This window comes from Channa argus, chromosome 17 (genome assembly GCF_033026475.1).
Source record: "Channa argus isolate prfri chromosome 17, Channa argus male v1.0, whole genome shotgun sequence".
In the NCBI taxonomy this organism is placed as follows: Eukaryota; Metazoa; Chordata; class Actinopteri; order Anabantiformes; family Channidae; genus Channa; species Channa argus.
In genome coordinates this window covers 12,415,206-12,439,522 of record NC_090213.1, presented here as the reverse complement: position 1 = coordinate 12,439,522, position 24,317 = coordinate 12,415,206, and the positions used below count along the sequence as shown (strand labels likewise).

Sequence of the window (24,317 nt, the reverse complement as noted above, 5' to 3'; positions counted from 1 at the left end):
GTCACATTACCCCAGTGTTTTATTCAGATAACTACACTGTGTAGCCTGTGGTTTTGTGTGTGTGTGTGTTTCAGTGCTTTTGTGTGCATGAACCACTTTTCAAGGTGTGTGCAATATTACTAATTCCACTCATTGTTGTTGTCAGTTTTAAGACAATAATAAAGAGATATAAATATTAAGCTTAGTTGTGATTATTTTAAACCCACTATAGTAGCACACAGGGTGTATGTATGTGTATAGTTCAGTTGTAAGCTAGTAAAGCCTGCGGTTTATAGTAACATTGTCAAGATAAACGCAGCTGATCAACATGTTCAAGAAAGAACTGCTTTCATTATTTGTGCATTAATAATTAAAAAGAAATGCCAAACCATTTGTGTGACTAGCAATCCTCTTGTCTTTCTTCACATTGTACACTCACAATGCTGACAGTGCATATTAGTTTAAAAGCGCTGTGACACCACATTTCATTACAGTATTTCGCAGGACTTCTCTAATTCTGTACTGCAGTAGTGTAGCTTTTAAGAACTTGTAATTGAGCAATCATACCTGTTGCCCAGGCCTCATTTATTTACATATAACAATATTTATGGATTTGTAATAGAAGAAAAGTGCATGTCTTGTCTTCCCCACTCGCCCCTACTTTTTTGTGGCAGTCGTATTCATTCCTTCATGCTTAAGGGTCTTCGGGGGTCCTGCGCAGTATCTTAGCTGTTTCTAGGTCAATATATATATGTGTGTGTGTGTGTGTGTGTGTGTGTGTATATAAACCAATAAATATGGCATTGCATACATAAATAAATTTTAAAAAAGGAGACCAGAGCTGTGATGTGATGTCTTTAGTATCTTATCTTACTGATCAAATATCTGGCAGAAATTATTTATGCAATACATATGCATGTACATTGAGGAATAGTATGTTAAATAGTATTTTTGATTAATCATAGATAGATGGCTCATCAGAGATGGATAGATGCATAGATGGGCCTGTCCCTTATTGCATAATAGGTTTGGTTGTGTCAGTGTTATGTTGCCATGCCGTCTGACGTTCAAGATAAGACTACTGTGACACACCTTTTCATTTTCTGATATCTGCTGCTCTTATCTTTAGGGGGACAGGTGTCTCAAAACCTGCCGTCTGCGCTGCTCACTACATTTTATCACAAACCCACCTAAGCAAGTTTGCTCAGAATTCCCCACCATAGATAGAAGCATTTTTTTTTTTTGGAAGCCGATGGAAAGGTGTGGATAACCCGCACAGGGGACGGTGCTTGAGGTGTAGCGATTTCCATATTCATCGGTTGTTGGTTTGTTTTTGTGCACTACACTCTAAACATAATAGACCAGAACTCAAATCCATGGTAACTAATAGAAAGTTCAAAACATCCTCAAACTTACTATCAGGTCTATTTTATTATTTGTTCTGTTTCTCTTAAAGCTCTTCCTCTTTTTCTTCTTTTATTTGCATATATGCCCCTTCTGTCACGGTGACTGTTGAGCCCACAGGGCTTTTATGACTTTTGCTAACATTAGAGGTTAAAGGGCAGCATTATTTACACTGAACATGCACTCATTTGGGTTAGTTTTTACATTCTCAGCATTTGGCTCCTTCCTGTCAGTTTCCACAGAAGACGAGAGAAAACAAAACAGATCTTACATCAGCAGTATCGAGAACTGGCATCAAGCGGGGCACAAACAGTGACAGACTACCATTCATGCTCATATTCATATCTACAAGAAATCCCGTCCTTGGACTATAGGAAGAATTGTGGGAATATTCCAATATATACCTGGAGAAATCCCATTCAGGCACAGTGAGAACATCCAAACTCAATATTGTATAAAAACGCTCACGGTATTCAGTATTTCAGACCGTGCTCCTATGGGCCGACATGTTCTCTAAGAATTTTAGATGAATAAATCACGACTAGGCAGGTTTAAATTGTCTCTAAGCAGGTTTCTCCTATGAACTGGAAACTGTGGAACTTACTAATCAGGTGATAAATTCTTTTTTTCGTACTATAATCCTCTGCAAAGGTTCATTTCACTACTTTTACCTCCCAAACATCCTGGATATAGTAATGACAGTGTACAGGTAAACACACATCAGCTGCACTACTTTTTCAACTTGGGCTGACAGTAATGACTGGTGTGTTCCTGACCAGTTTTCCTAAGACCTCCATTAAAACCCACAATTGATTAAAAACATGAAAATAATCTCCAACAAATGCACCATGTGCTCATGTCGAAGTTACAGTTACACAGGAGCTAAAACAAAACCAACCACATTTAGTTTTAAATGACAGCATTACAAGTCAAACTTTAAAGATTCAGGCTGTACGTTGCAAAGTGTTGAAAGGTGGACTGACATATTAATAGGTCATAGAAGCATTTATAGTTTGATTTAAACAAAACTTAAAACAATTAAACCTAAATTTTGCAGTTCTTTCTTGATGAAACAATTATTTATAGTTATTGTAAATTACAATGAGAGTGTTTTGTCTTCTTGGTTTTTATTTTCTGATCAAGATTTGAACAATCAGTCCCATAAGTTCTTCTTTTTCAGCCTGATTATGAATGCAGACTGCTTGTGTTTGTATTCTAGGGCTCCACCGTAATTTCTACCATATTTACTCATGTGATGGTTACATGACATTTCCAGTCAAATCAGATTTTATTTTATAGCCCAATATCCAAATCACCAGTTTGCCTCAGTGAGCTTTTATAATCTGTAAAACAAAGACATTGTCTGTCTTAAGACCCTTGAATTAGATGATGATAAATTCCCCAATAAAACGGAGAAAACAATAAAAGATACCTCAGAAGGAGCAACACAGGAGGGGACCCTCTTCACATACATACACAGTGACCAGAGAATGTACACTATTATGAATTAAATTATATTATATATATATATATATATATATATATATATATATATATATATATATATATATATATATATATATATATATATATATATATATATAATATAAATACATATAAATAAATACATATTTTTGTTTATAGTGTTCATGACAACATTTGTGATGATGATAACTAACAGCATGATTCATCCACTGACAGCTGTACTGTTGTTTTTGTTTTGTCTTTGTTTCCCTCATCATGCATGTTCTTGTTGTACACACACACACACACACACAAACACACACACAAACCTTTCTAGGAGAAAAGAGAAATGGGGTAGTACAGAGGAACATTTGTTTACTTCAGCTGTCCAACTAGGAATTGATGATGATGTCAAAATGTGTCATTGGTCTTTTCACTTCATTCTATGACAGGTGTCATACATACAAAGAGCTGTGTGTGTGTGTGTGTGTGTGTGTGTCTGGACTACACACCGAAAAAAAGCCCGAGTTCGAAATATTTTCATCTCATTGGTGCAAATATGCCCACTCATACCCACATGCACACAACTTTCGCCCCATTGCCTTCAACCACACCCACTCTCCAAATGAGTTCAAGAGCAGTTGGGAAGTGGGGGGGTATTTAAAGTGGGTGCGTGAGTGTATTTTGCAGGGGTGGAGGGTGAGTGGAGGGCAGATATTCTGACAAGTGTCCTAAATCGGTGCAGTCAGGCGTTATCGTGCCATTTGAATTGACTTGTCAGGACCACTTAGAGAAAACAATGGGGTGGATGAATGAGAAGAGAGGAAACAAGGAGAGGAGATGGACCAAGGAAAGGAGAAGAGAGGGGTGTTTTAGGACACCAGAGCGCATGTGCTTTATTGGATGTTACATTGAGGAACAATTGAAATGTGATTGTCGGTAATAATGCTGGTAAATGAGGGTGGGGTTTCAGAGAATGTGTGTGTGTGTGTGTAGGTGGGTGTGTGGGTGTGTGGGCGTGTGTGTTTGGTGGACACTATTGAAAGGCCCTTCCTTCTGCTCTATTTACCCAGGTGAATAGGGAAGCTGGACATAGGCTAAGCAGGAAAACAAACCTCTGTGTGTGTGTGTGTGTGTGTGTGTGTGTGTAAAGAGGGGGTGTACTTGTGCCTGTATGTAAGCACAGGTTCTCAAGACAAAAAGTTATTGTAAAGTATAACATATAAATAGATATAATAAAGTCCAGATAATCAGACACAAAATTACATGGGCACACAAAGACAAACACAAACATTAAAAAAAAAACAAATCCCTGTTTTGGATCCTTTGCATCATATTATTACATATATATTATATATTACAGCTTATATTACAGCTTTTCAGACAGAGTCTTCCCCGTCTTCTTTCGCTCTCTCCCTGCATTTCTGTTTTTCTGTGCATAATGAAGAAAACCTAAACAAAAACCTGGACTAAGCCAATGTGAAAGCAGACAGCATGAGGTTTAAGTGGAAGTGCCTGCAATGTGTGAAAATGTGTTGGTGGTGGGTGACACTAAAATGGTTGCTGGGAAAAAAAGGCCTTAGCCTTAGTCAGTCAGGAAGCTGAGTGATAACCCTGACCACACACTCAGCAGCAGAAGGCTGTGTGCCTGTGTGCAAATGTGTGTCCATTTTTTTCTGTGTGTGTTTGTGGTTACTTAAGAAGAACTTGTTTGATTCCTGACACCTGCTTCAATGAGGTGGATTTATTTGCTGTGTGGAGGACTCTTTTTAGTTTCCTTCATGTTTCCTAGACACGCTTCAAAAAGTTGGCAAAAGTTGTCTCTTTCCTGCTGATTATATACTGATCCATGAGTCTGATGTGTGAAAACTGAACACCACTATAGACTCCTGTGAGCACCTTTTCCTGACTGACTGGGATTGTTTTTGTACTGTAAGTCTGTAAGTGTTACATGTTAGAGACACCTACAACATATAAAGACACGACATATCGATGTCACATATCAATAGTACTCTATAGTTTTATTACATTTTACAGTTTGATAGTGTCAAAGCTGAAGCTTTTACATATATACACCTTTTTTCAAAACCAACATAATTGGAGTTATAAGTAGTTTACATTTAAATAAAGTGCAAAATATGTGTGAGGTTTTTGTTTTTTTAACATTTTCTGGCATTTTTCCCGACCAAATGATCGCAGCCCTGGTACGTGGAGCTGTGTCTTTGACCTTGTATCTGTTTAAATGCATTGGAGCTCATTGGAGATGTTTTATTTGGAAAACGTGCATCAAACACTGTTTGTAACATGTTGTATTTTCATCACCCATCTAAAACCCATGATGGAAGTATGTCTGGGTTGTTTTAGAACACCCCCTTTAATCTGTTATTTTCTGATATGAGCTAACCAGCCTTTTTTTTTTCTGCGCATTTCTCCACTTATTGGGTTGTTTATTCCACTTTTCTGTCAGTCTTTTGTCAACTGACCATCTGTTTTTTGCTCCTTGACACTGCTGGCACCACTTTGGCAGTCCTGACCCACTTTTGAAAATGTTTACAGTTATTGTTTTCAGGCTATCTGCAGCAGGCACATTGCTCTATACATTTTTGGTCCTGAAAAACAACAAACAAACGGTCAAATGAATGTCAGCCAAATCTGGGAACATAGTAACTGTTAAAGTGCAGTCTAATCACCTCAGCAGCAGCTTCAACAGTCCCCATCTCTCTCTCCTTGTTGTTCTTGCTCTGCCGATGTGTTCACTTCTCTTACAATTCTATCTCTCCACTGTCACTCTCTTCTTCCACATACTGTACGTCTATCTGATCAATCTGTGTTTTTTGGTTATGTGTGACTATATGCATGTGTGTGCATTTTGTGATTGTGTGCTAATGTGTGCACATGGGTCATAGTGTTCTCTCTCCATGTGTTATGGGCCTCACATGACTCTATACAAACACGGGGTCCTGAACCTTTACTTTTGTCTCCAAGCTAAGAACTAAAAATGAAAACACTATTCCAAACCAATCTATTATTAATTCAGAAGGAGCCCAGATGAAAACACCCCCCCATTTACATATAGTACAGTTAAATCTCAGTAACATTGAATGTAATGAGCTTTACATACCAGGAATAATAAGGTACTGCTTGTTCTATTACATGAAAAAAAATAGCTTAATATGTTTTTTAATTATTAAAAATGTGTCACCTGTAACTCTAAATTAGCTTGAGTTTGGAGTTAGCTTACACTATATGGTTAGTGTCTGATTGAGTCCACTGATGCAGGCTTGTCCCATATTGTCCACATGTGCACTTTGGTTTGTCTGTCTGTGTGTCTCTGTGTTGGCCCTGAGATAGACTGAACACATGTTCAGAGTGTATCCTGTCTCTCGCCCTATGAAAGCTTGGATAGGTTCCAGCCTCCCCGTGATCCTACACAGGATAAGTGGTAACAGATGATGGATGGATAGATGGAATAGAGCTTTTATGGTCAAGCTCATACTGTTTTTTCACCATGATGGGTAAACAAAAAAAAACTCTATACTTACTTCAGTGTTCAAACCTTTTAGTCAGCTTCAGAAAGTTGTTTTTCTCTGTTTAAAAATCATGCATCAGCTACAAGAGCAAAAGCTCTCTCACCTCAGGCATGTGTACATCTGTCTGATTCTGTCCGTCCAGACCTAACTGTGACTCCATGATGCCAAACATCCAAACACTAATGTGACAAATGTGCATACTTACTGTGTGTGTCCCCCAAGAGGGAAACTTGGAAATAAAGAAATTAATAGTGGTAAATTTTATAGTTGTAGCTGTTTTTTATTTCTGTGCCCTGTTTGGCCTGGTGTTGCAAAAAAAGACAATCTGTGGTTTTAGGGAGAACTAGTCCAGAAGATTTTGAGACTGGATGTTGTTTGCTGAGAAGCAGTTTCCGATTGTTTCCGATTTTTGTAAGAATTAGGTGAAATACACTGTGTTAGTAAGTGAGCTTTAGAGATGCTGGTAGAAGGATTGTTGAATGTCTGACAGTAAAGACGTCCCCCTTGTTTGCACTTTTTCTGCTAAGCTAAGCAAACTAGAGGCTCTAACTCCACACTTAACCCACGAACACATCTTCTCATGTCAAACCATTATCAGCTCTTTAACCTTCAAAACAAGCTGAATTATGTGCAGCATTAGTCCTAATACTGAACACACATTTTTCAGCTGCAGCTGATAGTTCAGCTCTCATTTTAAAGACATAACATAACTTTGGTTTTAGGGCTCTTTTTGTTAAAGCAGAATAAAAAAAAAATTAAAAAAAGACACAAAACAGACAAATTCACAGAAGTATAGCCCTACTTTGACCTCACAGAAGCCCTTGTTTTTTCTCTTTCTCTCCCTGTCTCTTCATCACTCGTCTTCTCTTCTGCCCCCAGCGTCTCTCCTTATGGATGGATAAGGTAGTTATCAGGCCCAGCCAGCCCAGCCCAGCCCTCCTACCTGACCGCTGCCAGCAGGGAGCGGCTGCCCTTGCCTGAGTATCTCCGACCACAACAGCAGCCAAGGAATGAGGAAATCGACTAGAGTAATCTATTCGGGCCCAGAGCACTCTGGCCAGCATTTGAGTATGTGGAGTGTGTGTGTTTTGTGAGTATGCATGCGCGTGTTCAGAAGCCTGCCACTTCTGCAACATCCTGCTATAAATCAATTGTGACACGTCAAACTGAATTTATGAGCCAATCTGCTTGCGACAGACATGTTTGATTTGAAAAGGGAAAGGGGATGAAATAAAAAAATTTAGCAGTAAGAATAACTTCTGCTTTGACATTTCAAGCTCAACATTTCAGTTAAAATTCACATAGTATTGCATGAAAACAGACATCTCTTATTAAAAGGTTTATCCTGTAATGTTTCCAGGTTGTTTCAAATTGTTAACATATCCCAGTAAAGTCTAAATGGGAAATTTAAAATTAAAGCCCATGTTTGCATTATAAGTTGCACACTTCATCCAGAACTCACGTCTATCTTGATCTATACTTCACTGCAAAAGCTTTACATCGTAGTTGCCATGGCACCCTGGACCAAAAACTTGAACGGTTTCCAAGTACAACCGGAGACATCCCCACATTTTTAAGGGAAACACTATAGAAACAATACCAGACCTGTTTTAAAGATATCTGACTAGCATTTCCTCCTTTGCTTAAAGGTCAGAGTATTGTTTTACTATTTAGTGGATATAAATAGGAGCTATTTATACTTTGACTACAGTAGCTGCATGTTTTTATGTCTAAATGTAAAAAACAGCAGTCTTTTTCATCTTTTGTATTGTGCACTTTGTCTTCTGCCCATTATAAAAAGGCTATGAATTATGAAATGTAGCTTGAGCACAGTTTGATTTGTGTCATTTTACTGTATGTTTGCCTCTTGAGGACAATAGCTCTGTGGTGAACTCAAATAACCTCAGCCTGAAAACCACTGATGAAATCCAATATCAGCATCATTACGTTGCAAGTTAATGTTTTAATGATATTGTGCACTGTCATACAACAATAATCACTCTAATTACTTGATAGAATAAAGAATAAAAAACATTTTTTAGTGTCAATCAATCAAAGATCTTTTTTCTGCAGTCATACTTTACAATGACAGATCCACATTTATGTTTCTTCCTACACATCTCAGTTTGAATGCCCTGACATCAAGCCAAACATTTTCACACTACAGGATGTTATGTCGTACAATATGCATCTGGGTCTATATTGTTTTTGTCAATAAACCACCATCCCTCCACACTCAGACTCACAGACACACACACGCACACACACATGCAGCTGCCTTTTCACTCAGTGGAAGCAGGTGTCTGTGAATCTCATGGGGTTTGGGGCTTTGGGTCTTTTTTCTGGGTGTAGTAAAAGATGGTGAAATTCCCATTGTGAAAGTCAGCTTCTTGCTCTGGCCTCTTCCCACAAGTCTGGCCCCCACCCCCCCTCCACACACACACACACACACATACACATACATCTAAACAAATACTCTATACTTAATTTAATAAACCCTCACCAAACCCACCTTATCATCTGTGTACTAACGTTTTCCTTTATTATTGTTACAATCTATTAGTTAACACCACATCATGTTCTGTTTAATGTATGAACACAAGTATGTGCTGCATATGTCATTTGAAGGTTCAGTACGCTTAAGCATACACTGACCCCCCGAGGAAACTATTTCTGTTTGGCCTGCTTTAAATACCACAGTTCCTGTCAGATTCGACTGTAATGTGAATGCCATTTCTGTTTATGTGTCCCTCTGAGACTACTTCTCGAGATGGGAATCTATATTGGAGGGCAATGTGGTGGGCCAGAGAGAGGTGGAGGTGCAGGTGGGTGGAGGTAGTGAAAGAGGGGTGATGCGAGAAATTAGAGGGGTATAAATATAGATCCTGGTGTGAGTCTGGGCCCCTTGCCTTTCATGCCCTCACAGGAAAACAAGTCTCCTCAAGAGACTGAAGGTAGAGCTCATACATGTCTACATGTATGTTTGCCCTCCAAGCTTCCCATACAAACAATGGTGATGTATAAGTGTGCACAGCACACTGACATGCTGCTTACAGTTGTCTCTGAAGAAAGTCTCAAGTTGAATGAAAAGGAGTAGAGGGCAAACTTTTGCTTTGTATATCTGGAACATGCACACAAGTGGTCCCCTTTATCCACAGAGGGAACGGTTGGGAAGATTTGCTTATTACCTTCAGTGGCTGATAAACTTAGTAACTGGCATATGGAGAAAATGTTTTATGATACAGTATGCTCCGCACAACTTTATGAAAGCCTTTGTATCTCCATTTTTTTGTGAGTGTGGGTGGCTGGTAAGTAGGGGAGGGTGGAGTATTTGAATACTACAGCACACACAGAAATTTGAATACTAGAGATAGGTTACACTTTGGAGACAGTGGAGAACAAATAGTTAATCCATTTCAAATAGCGTTTCAATAGTGTGGTTTATGTGCTGTTTACTCTTGTAACTTTAACCACTCCAAGTTATTTGTACTGTCATGGCTAATAAAAGCACATTTACAGCTTAAACATACTGTATGGAAATGTTGTTATGGTCTAAGAGGAACAGCTTGAACTTCAATTTAAGACATTATGTTACATCATTTCAAATAATATTTCTAAAATGACACTGAACACTCAACTGTTATAAAACACACTTTATTCACTAGGCAGTATACAAATGTATAAAAGAGTGAAAACTTGGGATGAATAAATGCTTTTATAAAATCATTTTTGCTCAAAAGCTAGTATCAAAACAAGGCATTTAAACGTATAAAAGGCTGTCTGCTGTTTGTCGTGGGCTTAGTATAAAAACAAAGTTTTGATTCAGCATGCAATATAAAACCATACAAAAGCATTCAAGAAATGTGTAAAAAAACAATACAAACGTTTCAGCGGGTTTCTGTTTGTAGCATAATATAAAATATCAGTGTTTATTACTCTCACTTTTTTATGGATGACTTAAAATCCAAGTGCAGCTTGGTCTCACTCTTACTGGGTGAAGGCTCATTCAAGATTCTTAATGTAAAATATATATACTATACTGCGTATACTATTTTAACAACTAGAATTGTTCATTAATAGTATCTGCAATGAGGATACTATAAAGGCCTAGAAAAATATCATAGCTGAACTCTTGATTTTGATGAAATCATAGTGCCAGTTTAGATGGCAGGTAATACTAATAAGGCTGGCCACTTATGTTGTGTAGATATTATAATTCATAGTTTAATGATAATGTTAGAACAGACATAGCTGTTCTTGTTCAGTAATTAAGTGTTTACATGAGGTGGCACAAACCAAACACTTGAAATTCTCAGTAGACCCATCATATAAAACAATGAAACAGTTTCAGAGGTCAGTTTGGAATTAATTAATATGCCTTTGGATATATGATAATGCTAATAGGGCTTAAATACTTAACTTACAACACTGCTCCATTGGCCAATTGTAAAATAAACAACAACAAAGTCATCATCAAAACAAAAGGAATAAATTAATCAACTTGTTCTTTATATTAATATCAAAATTTGGGATTATTAATACAGCCCAATGTAAATTAGATAGCCACCATATCCCATTTATAATACAACAATAATAATAATACAAGACCAAAAGTGATAGGACAAACATTTATAAAAACCCAAAGCCAATTCTATATAAAAGATATATAAAAAAAAAACGACAACAAAACAATTATAGTCTTTGGTTGGTTGAAATCCAACAAGTGTGAGTGTAAAACACCATTGGCATATTGCCTCTCCCAACTGTTGTACCACAACAAAAATGAACCCCACCGCACTGCGTCCAGCACAGGGAATGCTTATGTTTCCAGATCAACATGTGTCTATCTACATGACCAGTGTCCTTGTAGGGTATGTGTTGATGTACTTGTGGCTCTGCTCAGAGGCCAAAACGTGCTCCTCTGTTTTCCCACAGGTCACCGGCTCCCAGGAACTGAGCTGCTATTGGGGAGAGAAAGACATTTTTTTTAAAGTGCTATTGTGATAATTGTATTAATTTATATCAATAAATACAAATAAACAATCTATACACACCTGTAGTGGGCTGGCCATGCCTCTGCGAGGGATGTGGTAGGTTTTGTGTCCATCATCACTCAGTAATGAGCTAGTAAGTAGGTCCTTAATGACAATGTATAAAACAGTATATTAACTATATAGCTCAAGCTGTACCACTATTATTTCATAGATTTTGATTAGTGAACATATAAAATGTGACGTCAAAGGCCAACTTACAGGTACTTCCTGTGCAGGCGCATTAGGGGAGAAGAGCTGTGCATGAAGGTCTTTTCCATCCCACTGCATACATGGGCTCCTCTCACATGGAGACTCCACCTAGGACCCAAAACACATTATGGTTACATAATGAACACCATTTTCAATAGTCATGCTAATTTCTATTCCAGTTTCTATTTGCTATTTCACAAGGACATTGAGAGTATGTTACAAAAATTCAAACCAATTGCCAACACATGCTAACACATCTGCTAACTGAAAGTATCCACTGTCTCAACATAAAAATTAAAAAACAGCCTCACATTTGTCTGCGTGTTTTTGAGACTGTGTAGATGCCTATGTTGAGTGCAAACTACCTCTTGTTTAATCTTTTTCATAGGAGGCTGCTCAATCGCACACTCCATCGGCTCCTGCTTGATGGACTCTACCATCTGTTGCTCCAAAGAGGTATTCTGGAAAAACGAGAATCCCTAATTGAGTCATGCTAACACAGAACAAGAACAACAGTGGTTAAAACAAGAAATTCAAGATTTAAGATGTTTGCAAGTCTGTAACGCACCATTAATTTGAGGGGTCCATACTTGGCTTCCTGCAGAGCCAGGGCTGACCTGAATGGTGTAGGTGTGCGAGGAGATGACTCCATAATCGAACGACGAATGTTTGGAGTCCTGAACCTGAGAGTAGAGAGACAGCTGTTTGTAAAGTCTCACTTACCAAAACTCATGGATAATAAAACAGAACAAAGTTACTTACATTTCATTCTCTTTCTGAGGCCTGATAGAGTGATCAATAAGGGGCTTAGAGTCCACAGGTGAGCTCATTGGTAAACTGTCGTCTGAGTGTTCTGGGCTCATTGACTGGTTAAGAAACTATAACAAAAAGAAGAAAACCAATCAGTCAAAGATGTTTGATAATTGAACTTAATAGGCAACAAAAATCTCATAGATTATAGAAGCTCAGTTGATACGAACTACAGAAATTGAGCCTAAATGAGGAAAGATGACAACAATTAAAGTAAGACAAAAAGATATATAAAGAATATAAAAGAAGAAACACTAATCCTGAATGATTGGGTGCTGATGCCATCAAATGGCATTTTGATGAATAGACTGATTCTGTGACGGTGGTTTCAGGGTAGGTTTCTGATAGGTGAAAGCTTGGGGTTAAGCAAAAACAACCAGCCCATGTTTAAACATTGGGTTCTTTCTTCTGTAGTTGTCTTTCACTTTCTCTGTCTCCCTCTCTCTGTCCCTTTCTGCAGGGGTCCCCGGCTTTGGAGCTGAGTGTTTTCCAGTGTGCAGCTACTGGTCCAACAAACATGACCAATGTTTTGTTGTTGCTTTTTGTTGCTCTTTTGTTTTCTCTCTCCACTTTCCACTCACCCCAACCGGTCAAGGCATATGGCCGCCCACCCTGAGCCTGGTTCTGCTAGAGGTTTCTTCCATTAAAGGCAGTTTCTCTATACATCTTTTGGTCTTGACTTTATTCTCTAAAGTGCTGTGAGATTACTTTGTTGTGAATTGGCGATATATAAATAAAGTTGAATTGCTCCATGTGCAGTTCTTGTGCTCTGAATGGGCAACACCCTGTCTGTTTTGAGAATGCTCCTATCCAAGAACCCACTGGTAGTGGCCTAGGGCCTAGGAAAAGGGCGGGAAAATATTTATCAAAGCCCGCTATTGGCAAGCACCTCTATTGCTAATCGCTAAGCTGGCTTTTATCACTGGGACACAGTCGATTGCGGCATGCTGAAATTAGCCTAATTGAATATAGGCCAAGGGCAACCCTCAACATATTTTAAATATGCATTGCAGATATATACTTACTGAATCAATGACAGATTCCATGAACTCTGGAATAGAATTTGAAAACGTTGAGCTGTTGTTGTTGTTGTTGTGATGATTGTTGTTGTTGTTGCTGTTGTTGCTGCTGTTGTTGCTGTGAGCACGTGTTGCAGAGGCGCTCTCCTCAGGTAGGCAGCTCTGGTCGAGAGGCAGGGCAGGTGCAGCTGTCTGGTGATGAGGTAACGACATAGCTACGCCATCTGAGCTGTCGGTCAAAGAGCTCTGGCTGGCCCAACTCACATAGGGCAAAGTCAACTGGATAGGAAAAGAATATAGATTTAGACCTAGAAATAACTTAAAGAATAACCACGTGAAAATATGACCACAACAGTGTGGCTGTAAAAAGGTGTCAAGCTTGCACATGAGAGAAAATGCAAGTCTGACAATAACAGAAGAAGTGTAAAAATTGAACAAATTTAAAAAAAGAGAAGAAGAAAAGGAACTTTAATGTAAAGGGTGACAGAAGTGTTGTGTAGAAGGTTGCACAAGGGGCCATGCATGTGCACAAAAATGGTGATAATGTCCTATTTCATCACTTTTGCAGAAACAGACCCCCCAGATGTTTCCTCCTCCTTATTCACACACACTTCCAGCCACTGTCCTTACAGCTAGGGTCAAGCACGCATGCACATAAATTGAGCTGACACAAGTCACAACTTGACAATTTCGACGCCCAAGCTCACACAGAGATATAAACATCTCACAACTCACTGGTAGTGATGGCTGGCCTCTCAGCTCATTTTCTGTTGACATGAGCAGCTGTTCAATCTCTTTCACCCTCTGCTCCTTCTCAGGGTCCTCCTCACTATAGTGTCTCTGTGAGAAAAAGAGAAAGAAGCAGTTCAGTTCCGTTCATCTAATTGTCTCACTGTATAGATCATTCAATTGTGTTTACATTTTTTTCCTTTACCTGTATAGCAGCAGTTCCGTGCTGGGGAATGTTCAGGATGTTCAAATGCAACGCCATGGGGAAGGGCACCTGTTGACACATTCAGAAACAAATTCACGTTAAATAAACACAGCTCTTGTAGCGCCAAAAATTTTTTTTTTTTGTAGTTCAAAGCCTACTCACTCTCTGAGCATCTGAGATGTATGTGTAATTGAGTGGTGACAACGGAGGCAGCTGTGCGTGATTGGGTGAATGGTAGGGGAAACCCATGATGTGACTGGTGGACTTGATGCAGCTTTGGCTGATGGAGAGTGAAGAGCTGCAGTTCTTGGATGTGTTCTGAAGATAGCCCTCCTGTTCCACCTTTCGCCTCATGGTGGAGTTCCAGTGGTTCTTTATAGCGTTGTCAGTCCTGCGTTACATGAATAGCATAATAATTTATACAGTAGTCATTACAAAACACCCACATGCATGCAAAATGTGAAGATATGCTGAACTTCTAGTAGTACTTGATAGCATTATCAATACAGGCACACAGTCAGGCCGACACAGATAGAGAAAGTCTCAGCCACGCGCAAATTTGCGTACACACACATAAAATTGATAAGCTTATCTGTAGAGAGCAATAACAATCATGTCAGAGCTACTATCTTTTTTCTGTCATTCTGTCTTTGTCATTTGATTCTAGACTTTTCTGTATAAAAAGCACCCTGTCCTGTCATTGGCTTTTGAAGTTGATTTCTCCCTCTCAGTTTAAACTTCTCTCTTTTCCTGTCTTTCAAAACAAGGGAAATACTTACTATAGTAACACCTCCATCTTCTTTCTTTGTTCTGTGTACTTTTCCATTTGTTTCTTTTCTCATTTCATTGCTACTTCAGTGTCCTCCCCTCCATTTCACCCTTCTCAACCACAGCATTGCACAGCCAACCAACAAGGGTTCAGTGATTCATCTAGCTTCTCTTTTTTTCCACATTTCTTTCTTCTTCATACTCGGACTCACCTGCCAGGAAGCAACTTAGCGATTTCAGCCCAGCGATTGCCCAGCTTCTCATGGGCCTGGTAGATGATCCGGTCTTCCTCCTCAGTCCAAGATGTCTTTTTCACCTCTGGGTTCAGGTGGTTGTGCCAGCGCTCCCGGCACTGCTTGCCAATTCGCCCCTTCAGGTGCTTGGCAATCACAGACCAGCGCTTAGCTCCATACTTCTGGACCAGTTCAATCACCTGGGGTGGGAATGAGTGATTGTGTGTAGGGGAGAGAAAGAGGAAAGTAGAGACAGGAGGAGGAAGAGCGTTAAAAAGGAAGGGAAGTGAATGATAGTTGAGGAGCATGAGGAAAGAGGAAGGAAGGAGCAATAACAGGGAGGAGAGGTACAGGGGTACAGAGTGTAAAGAAAACATAACAAGGTGAAGAGATAAAAGATAAATAGGAGGTAGAATAGATAAAATATGACAAATAAGAAAGAGAAAATGAAAAGGCTTTTTAGTCTTTCATTGTACAACTGAACACTTCTCTCCTCCTCCCTTCCTTCTTTATCTTTCAACTTGTAGAAGTGATTGAGAACACCTGCTGGTGAACAGTGAGGGAGTTTCCAGTGGAACGTTAGCCACTCTGCTAATCATTACATTGGCATCTGGGTGGAAATATAATTCCTTTGCAGTAGTTCAATAAATACCTCATAGGTTGTTAGACACTTAACATGTTACTCATTGAGTAACGGCAACTTTTTGGGAAACTAAAACTGTGCAAGAGGCAGCCAAGGAATTGCCACAGAATAGTTGCTTTAATTGCACAGGCACAAAAAGTAATTTTTTTTTTTTTTTTTTGTTATCACCTTGAATGACACTTGATTGCTTGCTTCCTGTAAGTGGTGTTCAACTATGTTACTTCAAAAATTTTTATAATGCAACAAAACCCCACTAGTGTTAAATGCCAGTGGTGGTTCAGGCATTTTTGTACATGTACATTATTACATTGGTTTAAATTTTTAATTGGTTTAACATTTAAACAACTTTAACAAAACAATCACAGAGAGAAATAATTTTAAAAAATCACTGCAATTTCTGCATGTAAACCTACAGTTACATTTGCATGGAGGTGTACAGTTTCATGCATTAACCACAAAGTAATTAATTAGTTTTTTCCTTACCCTTTGGTCCTCCTCTTTGGTCCAGGGCCCCTTGATAAGTTCTGGGTTTAGCACCTTTTGCCACCTGTGCTGACACTGCACATCTGTGCGATTCTGCAAGGACAAAGAGCAAGGGCATTGATCTTCAAAGTATGAGAGGCTTTATGCTCATAAATCTTTAGATCTGCAATAAAAAAAATTACACATTTGCACTGATACATAATTTTAAAAATTAAACAAAAATTCTTGGTCAGTCACACTGTCACTGGTCTGTGCCTGTGTCTTTGTTTGTGTATGTAGGTGCACATGTGTACACACAGATCTCCTACTTACTGTTAATAAGCTTGCAATGAGTTTCCAGTCCTCTGATCCATGAACCTCAACAAGTTTCTTCAACTTCTCATCCTAAAAAAAATCACATGTTGCAGTTTTCAGACATGTAACATAGTTCATTATACCTAAAATCCTCCTCAGTACTATAAAATAAAGTGTAATGGTACATGAATGTGGTTAGACCGGGTTCCCTCCCAGGTTCCCAGGAAGAGATCTGTCCTGAGGCAATTTCTATTTAACATGTGAACAGTTATTTTGTGTTAAACATTAGGTTTTGAATTGTTTATGTATGTGTACCTCTTCTCGTGTCCAGCGTGTTTTGCCAAGGTGGCGTTTCCCTGTTTTGGCAAGCGATCCATCATAATCATGCTCATACATCTCTGTCTCCTCCTCATCCTCCTCACTACTGTAAACACTACGGACAGAGAGAAAAAGATTTTTACAAAAGAGGTGGTGGCTGTGTGACAAAATACAGTGTAAGATAATAGAAAGGTAAATAACAGCACAATAAGAACCTGTCTATTGCTAAACTTCTCCCTAATCATCTCTTTACAGAGTACATAATGAACTTAGCCCACTCTTTAACTCATCAGGTGTCAACACAGAACCAGTCATTCTTGAAGGTTTGGGTGCAGGCTGTTAGCCAAGACACCCACAAGGGGAAAAAGAGCACAGCAAGTGGGAGGGAAAGAGGATGGATGAACAGGTTCCAATGTTTTTGGTTTCCACAGATACTGGGATTGGCACATGCAATCATAATTTTGTGACCCTGACATGCTCAGACCTGCAACGACATTGTACAGCACAGCCATGTACGCAGGCGAGCGCGCGCGCACGCACGCACAAACACACACACACACACGTTTTTAAACCAATCAAAATGCAGATCATGGACCACATAGAGGCTAGGTAGGGGACAATAGTGCAACAGGTGAATAGGTACCCCACTGAGATATGTTTGTGTGTGTGTGTGTGTGTTTACAAAGAAGGATGTGTACTGTGAAATATGTGTCTTGTTTCTGCCCATTTACTCAAAACATGACATACCCAGCAATGAGTATATATGGTGAAGAAATACACATAAAAATGAATTTTTGCACACATTTCAAGTTTCCAGTATGGTAGCTTAAGGTTTTCAGTTTTAGTCATAAAACAACCCTGATCCATTTCCAAACAAAATAAAACAGCATTCTGTTCACAAACAAGGAAACAAAAGAAGGTGAATACCGAATACTTCAAAATGATGAATCAACTGAAAACTGCATAATGTAGCAGTAATGAGAATCATTGCTCTAATCTCAATCAGCGGGGTGGTTTTATGTAAAGTGAACTTGCGTCGCACTTTCTTCAGGATATCTGTGTCAAACCACGAGAATAAACCAATAACCCGCAATGAAACGTTCACTGGTTATATATTCGAGTAAAAACTTCACACGCAAAGTTAATATCTGCAGCCAGATGCTTTAAGGGAAATGCCGAGCCCATCGATGTTCATTGGGAAAGTGTACGGAACGGGAAGATGGTATTAGTGAACTGTTCAAATTTGGCAATTTTGGTTTTGGTATCAAAACAAGGTTCTGACAAAAAAATGCAGCCTCGTCTAAAGACAAGGTGCATAACGAGGACGCTGTGAAAGCGCAGTTTCCAAAATAACAGTGAGCGCTTTCAGAGATGCTGCGGCGACATTCAGGGTGTATGCAGCTTTCAGCCAAGCGGGCTTAAAATGACCTTTATGCCAGCCAGATTAGCATCTGAGATCCCATCCGATTGTACAACAAACGTGAAATTTTTTGTGGCTGAATGCCTGGTGGTGACACAAAGGGGAAAAAAACCCGCAGTGAAATACACTTGTTTCAAAGGATTTTAAAAACTACATTGCAGATGTGAAATTTGCTCTTTCCATTGAATTCAAGTCTGCGCGTGTTTGAGACAGCGGGAGATAGACGTGTTTGATTTTGTATTTACTATGGGCTCTATTAAAACCAATGTCCATGCACCGTCCAGCACACTGCAAGGCACGCGCCTAATGTTATTTATGCATAAGCGTGTGAGAGATACACACACACAGCGAGAGAGAGAGAGAGACCCCTTTTCTCTCTCTCTCCCTCTCTCTCTCACCGCTGACAGCAGCGCGAGGAGCGCACATGCCAGATGACCACCACCTGTCATGGGCGCGCGAGCGAGACTCACCACTGCTCGGCTTTTAACGGCCAAGAAAAACATAGCGGCTCACATGAAAGTCATCAAAAATAAAACCACTTCATAATACGTGTTTAAATTGAACTCTCAGGATTTCTCTGTATGATGCTACTCAAAGCCGCGACGTATCTAACAGAAATTGTGGCTAACGCAAAAAGAAAAGCGGTTAGTTTTAGTGCATTTAAACCGCACTTTGAAAGGCATGGGACCGTTAAAAGTAAAGTCTGCTCAGTTTAAGCTTACCTGTTTCTCGGCCGCCGAGTCATGTTAAAGTCTGTAGAGCGGCTCGCACGTTGCGCTGAGCACTCACTTTCGCTATCTGCGCAGAGCTGTTCTCCCGGAGAGGAGGCAGGTTGACATTAATTTAAACTACAGCAGCCTCAGCTACTGCTCCTCCTCCTCGTCCCCCCTCGCATCCCGGTAAATTTGGCGCTCCTGGGCCCCGTGCGGCTCACTGCGCATGTACAGTACAGTGTACTTCAGAACCATCGGACCTTTTAGCATTACGATTTGAACGAACTCTCCAAACCTCAGAAATGGAATTGGTTCGTTAATAAAAAAGTGATAACAATGATAGAGCCTATAGTATTGTTAATAAAATGTTGAACCTGTGCGTTTTTGATAGGTAATATGTATAATATTGAATTATAGGCCACAGATCAGCAACATGTTTCATACAAAATTATACTCACAAATGCCTCGATGATAGGTGGCTGCATTATATGTGACATATTCAAAATGGGTTATTGTGGTCTTGGTTAGATACTATTGTATGCTCAAGAAATGCAGTTTAACTACAAGGGGATCGTCTGCCGGGCAGATGCATGTAACATTTACGAGGCGTTACTGAAGGCATCAGGGTATTACACAGTAGACTTGCCAAAGGCGCGTTTTACCCGGCCATCCGCGCTAAATAACCTTTTGTCAACAATTGTCGTGAGTTACTTCTGTTCTTGTGAAAAGGAGAAGGAAACCTGCGCATCTGGACGAAGTAAACAATTGCGGAATGTTTTTTGTTACGTGAAGTTCGGGTACCTGTTTGCAGGCTGCCTGCTGCTGTTGGAGACAGATGTTACTTAGTGATAAAACATGGAAGAAGATTGTCTTATCTACTGGCGATACGATAAAATGAGCTTATATGCTAATCTAAACAAAGAAAGTTAACTAAATGAAGTGGCACCCTAACCTTGAATCATTTATTGCACAGAACTGCCTTTAGTTGTTCTCGTCAGTTGTCTTTCGAAATGACATCTTGCGGATGATGTATTTGGATTTGTTTCAAATATGGCCCACATCTTAGTTAAGAACAAGGTGAACCTGTTTTTCCATCAACCATTTTTAAAAGATGAGGAATAACATAGGCTAATACTTTCTTTGATGCAATGCCCTATTCTTTATTTAGGGGCCACAAAGCATTTTTGTTATTGTGTTTTGGTTGAGTTCTCCATCCTCCCTGGGCCAGGACTGTCGTCGCTCAACCATTCATTACAGGGAGGAGGGGGTTAATGCTTTATTTGTATAATTGTGTCTTCTCATTGTGTTATTTCCTCAATAATCCAACCATATTGTCCTGGTCACTTATAATTACCATCACCCCACAGCAGCGTATTGTCCCAGGGCAGTCATCATAATAGTGGCCTGATAAAGGGGTACACACACAAACACACATGGCCATGGACTGGAAATTTCACTATTCGATGCAAAAGGGTACGAGAATGCTCAGTGAAATGAAGCACTAGACAAAGAGAATAAAAAAAATATTTACAAGATTAGGCAGATGTTAAATGAAGCATGCTACAACATGAAAATATTATAAGGGTATGTGTAAATAAATACAATGTATTGATGTTTGTTCAGTTGGTTTGTAACAATAAAAGTAAGTGTCAATTTATGTCCCCCTACTGCAGTAGTTCAGTGACACAATTTAGCATATGGTTGCCTGATTGCAATCACCTTAAGACTATAAATCCCATACACACCTGTGTACACAAACATGTTTTTTTTAATCATTTTGCCTGGAGGGAGGTGGTAGCTCTAATCTATTCAAACGAAAATTTAATCATAAAGCAGGAATCATGCAAAACTCCAATACAAGATGCCCCACATAGAAAAAAAAAATAAGTAAGACAACTTAAAAGTCATAAAAACATCAGTGTAGACAACAGAATTAACAGCAGTAGTTGGAAAAAGATGTAAAATAAATCATAATGTATATACAAACCATTTCTTTACAAGCCTTTAGCTGTTTAGCCCCACATGTATTTTGTCCCTCGAGGGTAATATTAAAAACTACATGTTATCTGAAACCAAATTAAAGGAAGGGAGCCAGGGTATATGCAAATGACTCCATAGTAGGTTGGGCAGGAAGCCTGAGACCCATTGACTCTTGCTGGGGATATTTGCATGGGCACGATTGGACAGGTTAAGGGGAGGCATTGTGATGGCTGCCCCCTTTGCAAAACATTATGTGCATAGGTTGGTTAATTTGAATGATTTTTAATGCTGGCCTCTGGGCTTGAGTTATCATCCCACCAGGTTTTCAAATCCAGTGTTTGGAAGGCCAGACATATTGTTAATTGTCTGTACGTGTGTGGTTGTGTGTGGCTCAACCTGTATGTTAAGGCCTGCATTAGGAAAAGGTAAATCTCATGTCAAACAGATAGTAAATCTGATCCTGCATGGCAATGTGGTAAAAAAAAAAAAAACCCACATGTTGATAAATTGCTAATGACTTGTAAAATATGCATACAAACATCCATTGTACGGTATCTCTATGTTACTATTGCTCTATTCATACAAAAAACAGCTTTTAGTTTTTAGGGTAATTTTTAAAGAATATTTGATTACACGTTTAATGGATGCATAAAATTAAATGTACACAATTTTAAAACAAACCCCTGTTGCTACAGATTTAGTTAAAGAGTTTGGGTTTTCGCATTTAAATTTCACACTTCAAAAGGGTTTCTTAAAGAATATAGTTGTTTAGACCACCTGTCACAGGCTTCCAAGAGCTTAAGTTTTGCATATTCCTGTGAAAGACTCTTCTATGATGCCTTGTGCCCTTGGCAAATTATGGAAAGCATTACCTCATACCCACTGCCAATTTTTGGGATATACGTCACTCCTCATCCATTTGTACAAAGGGTCTTCTAAAATTACAACATGATTAATCTGTTTTCAGATTTACATGCTATTGTTGACAGATTTAAAATCTCTTGCGCTTGCCTAATTCCATAGATACTACTATCATCCAATTGCTAACAACCATTTTGTGCTCTTCTAAAATCTCCTGGAATTAAAACTATGTTCATTTTCATATAAAATAGGATTTTTGCATTCTAAGTTTATTAGTCATTTCAATTCAATGCATTTTAAACAAAACACCCTTCTACTAGTCTGCTCATTCTTCAAGCAACCTGTCCACCCATCTGTTTAATTAATGAGTGTAACATCTAAAAATCCTTCTGTCACTGATTTATTGATAATGCTTTTCATGAAACCAGTGGCAGCACAGATTTGACCAGAGAGTACGTAAAAGATAGTCAAAGGAAATTAAAGTTTAGCTCCTGTGTAGAGGTGTGAAAAATCACACCTCAGCATTGTTGCAGCACAAGCGTATTTTTAATTTGTTTCTAAATTTGGATTCAAAAAACCAGAACTACTTTTAACATTTTTATCAAATTGGCAAAACAGACAACAAAGATCTGGTATCACATTGTGCTAAAGAAAGTTTGGGTAAAGTTTTTACTTATCACAAGTATATTATGTGCTGCAATGTAAAAGGGTTATGATGAGCAGCGACAATGCAGGAGAAGCCCTGCAAACTACAATTGTAATGTCGAAACTTAGGCAATATGTTCCAGTTCCATTACATATCAGGTGCTGTTTGTTGCCTTTGGTTTTAAAATGTCCTAGAAACATTTTAGTGATGAAAAGGAAGAGTTCTCTGTCACCTGTGACCCTGTAAAATGAGCATGCTTCTGTCTGTTTGTGTGTATGTGCCTGTGTTCCATGTGTGTATGAGCAGTTGTTTATTTTGACATGTAGATGTGCAACAAAACTTCAAAATGCAGGAAGTGGAATTTTAGAGGGGAAACCTCCACCCACTTTGACACATGCACGAACACACACATGTGCACACTTTAACCAAAGATAAAACTTTGTGCATAACAAATAATGAACTCTTTGAATGACCCTCGTCCTGTTCTTACTAAACTCTGTCAATTAACACCGCTCTTTGTCAAACTGCCAGTTGCAATATGACCCACTCATTGTGAAAAGATCTTTACAATTACCTAAGCAGACATCTTTCTTTATTCTGCTCTATTTTTAGATTGGGGAGACACGCCAAACCTCATGTTTCATTTCACAGTGCAGATGTGCAAGTGTATACTTCAACTGCATCATAGGTATCATATTATTGTTTGACATTTTCATCTTCTTCTCTTTCCCTGGCACGTAGGCTACTGTACATGAGATCAGGACAACACAATGTATCAAAAGCCCCACTGACATACACCTGCGCACATTAATTTGAGACTATAAAGTGTATGGGTATGCGTAGACCCACTCGCAGATACACAAGCACATACAGACAAGCTGAACATTTCTTGTGGTACTACAAGAAGTAGGAAAAATTGATGTCACTCGTTGAGTGCGTGTGTTTGTGTGAGGTTTAGAGTGTGGGCTCAGATGGGCTGGTCTCTAACCATAGGGCATAACCTTTGAAAAAAATGGTTCAGACATTCACACCCTAGATCATAGGGGGGATTGAAGTTGTCTGTGTATGTATTGTAGGCAGAATTATGTTCTTCAAAGTCACTGCTCATGACATTCTAAACTGATATTAATTTTTCAACTTTGCGCAAAGAGGAAAAAAAAACTTTAGCCACTGATTTAGCCACTCTGTAATAATCTGAAACATCAGAGTTGACAGGCCTTATCCTTATATTATTTCCTCATATAACACTATAAGCATATAGCCCTTCTAAATGAAAACCATTTACAACCTATTAATCTTCATTATTCTTATTTTTTTATTATTCGAGGGGTTTTTAAGATTAAGGATTCATGTTCAATGTTAAAACTTCTTTTTGTGCTATGGCCCCAATGGTTATTGAAAACATTTATGGGGTATTTCTGTCTAACTTCCCCCCCATTACTCATTTCGATGTATTTTTCTGTTCAGCTGCCATCAAGTTTGTCAAACCTTTTAACTGACTTGGAGTCAGTTTCTCTCGGTCAGACACCCTGCCTCAAAGCACATTGGTGGAGCTTGCAGGAAGTAACGTCAGCT

General features: G+C 39.0%; 2 protein-coding genes across 3 annotated transcripts in view; one reads left to right on the top strand and one right to left on the bottom strand.

The window, feature by feature from the left end:
- The window catches only part of LOC137102772 (3',5'-cyclic-AMP phosphodiesterase 7B-like), a 46,919-nt gene extending 37,723 nt beyond the window's left edge, over positions 1-9,196 (top strand). The window contains exon 13 of the mRNA XM_067482624.1: positions 7,257-9,196. The gene's annotated coding sequence lies outside the window, so the exon portion shown is untranslated. The remainder of the gene's footprint in view (positions 1-7,256) is intronic.
- Positions 9,197-10,015: 819 nt separating this feature from the next.
- myb (v-myb avian myeloblastosis viral oncogene homolog) lies at positions 10,016-19,423 on the bottom strand. Of its 2 annotated transcripts, none has more exons than XM_067482620.1 (15): positions 19,265-19,423; positions 17,120-17,237; positions 16,823-16,894; positions 16,511-16,603; positions 15,364-15,584; positions 14,546-14,774; positions 14,384-14,452; positions 14,185-14,289; positions 13,456-13,728; positions 12,383-12,498; positions 12,189-12,303; positions 11,986-12,081; positions 11,630-11,728; positions 11,432-11,515; positions 10,016-11,338 (listed from the first exon to the last, which is right to left on the bottom strand). In XM_067482620.1, the coding sequence occupies exons 1-15, from the start codon at positions 19,285-19,287 to the stop codon at positions 11,225-11,227; spliced, it is 1,827 nt and encodes a 608-aa protein (XP_067338721.1). In that variant the 5' UTR covers positions 19,288-19,423; the 3' UTR covers positions 10,016-11,224. The 2 variants fall into 2 exon arrangements, with proteins under 2 accessions (XP_067338721.1, XP_067338722.1); XM_067482621.1 differs by having other exon boundaries at positions 10,016-11,335.
- Between the last annotated feature and the right edge of the window lie 4,894 nt (positions 19,424-24,317).

What these genes read in the sequence shown, in the direction of transcription:
- myb (XM_067482620.1), bottom strand. Translation starts at nt 19,287, where the DNA reads ATGACTCGGCGGCCGAGAAACAG. An exon ending in ACGGAACTGCTGCTATACAG is followed by an intron (nt 14,290 to 14,383) that starts GTAAAGGAAAAA and finishes TTTTTCTCACAG; the next exon opens with AGACACTATAGTGAGGAGGA. An exon ending in CCTCAGAAAGAGAATGAAAT is followed by an intron (nt 12,304 to 12,382) that starts GTAAGTAACTTT and finishes CTCTACTCTCAG; the next exon opens with GTTCAGGACTCCAAACATTC.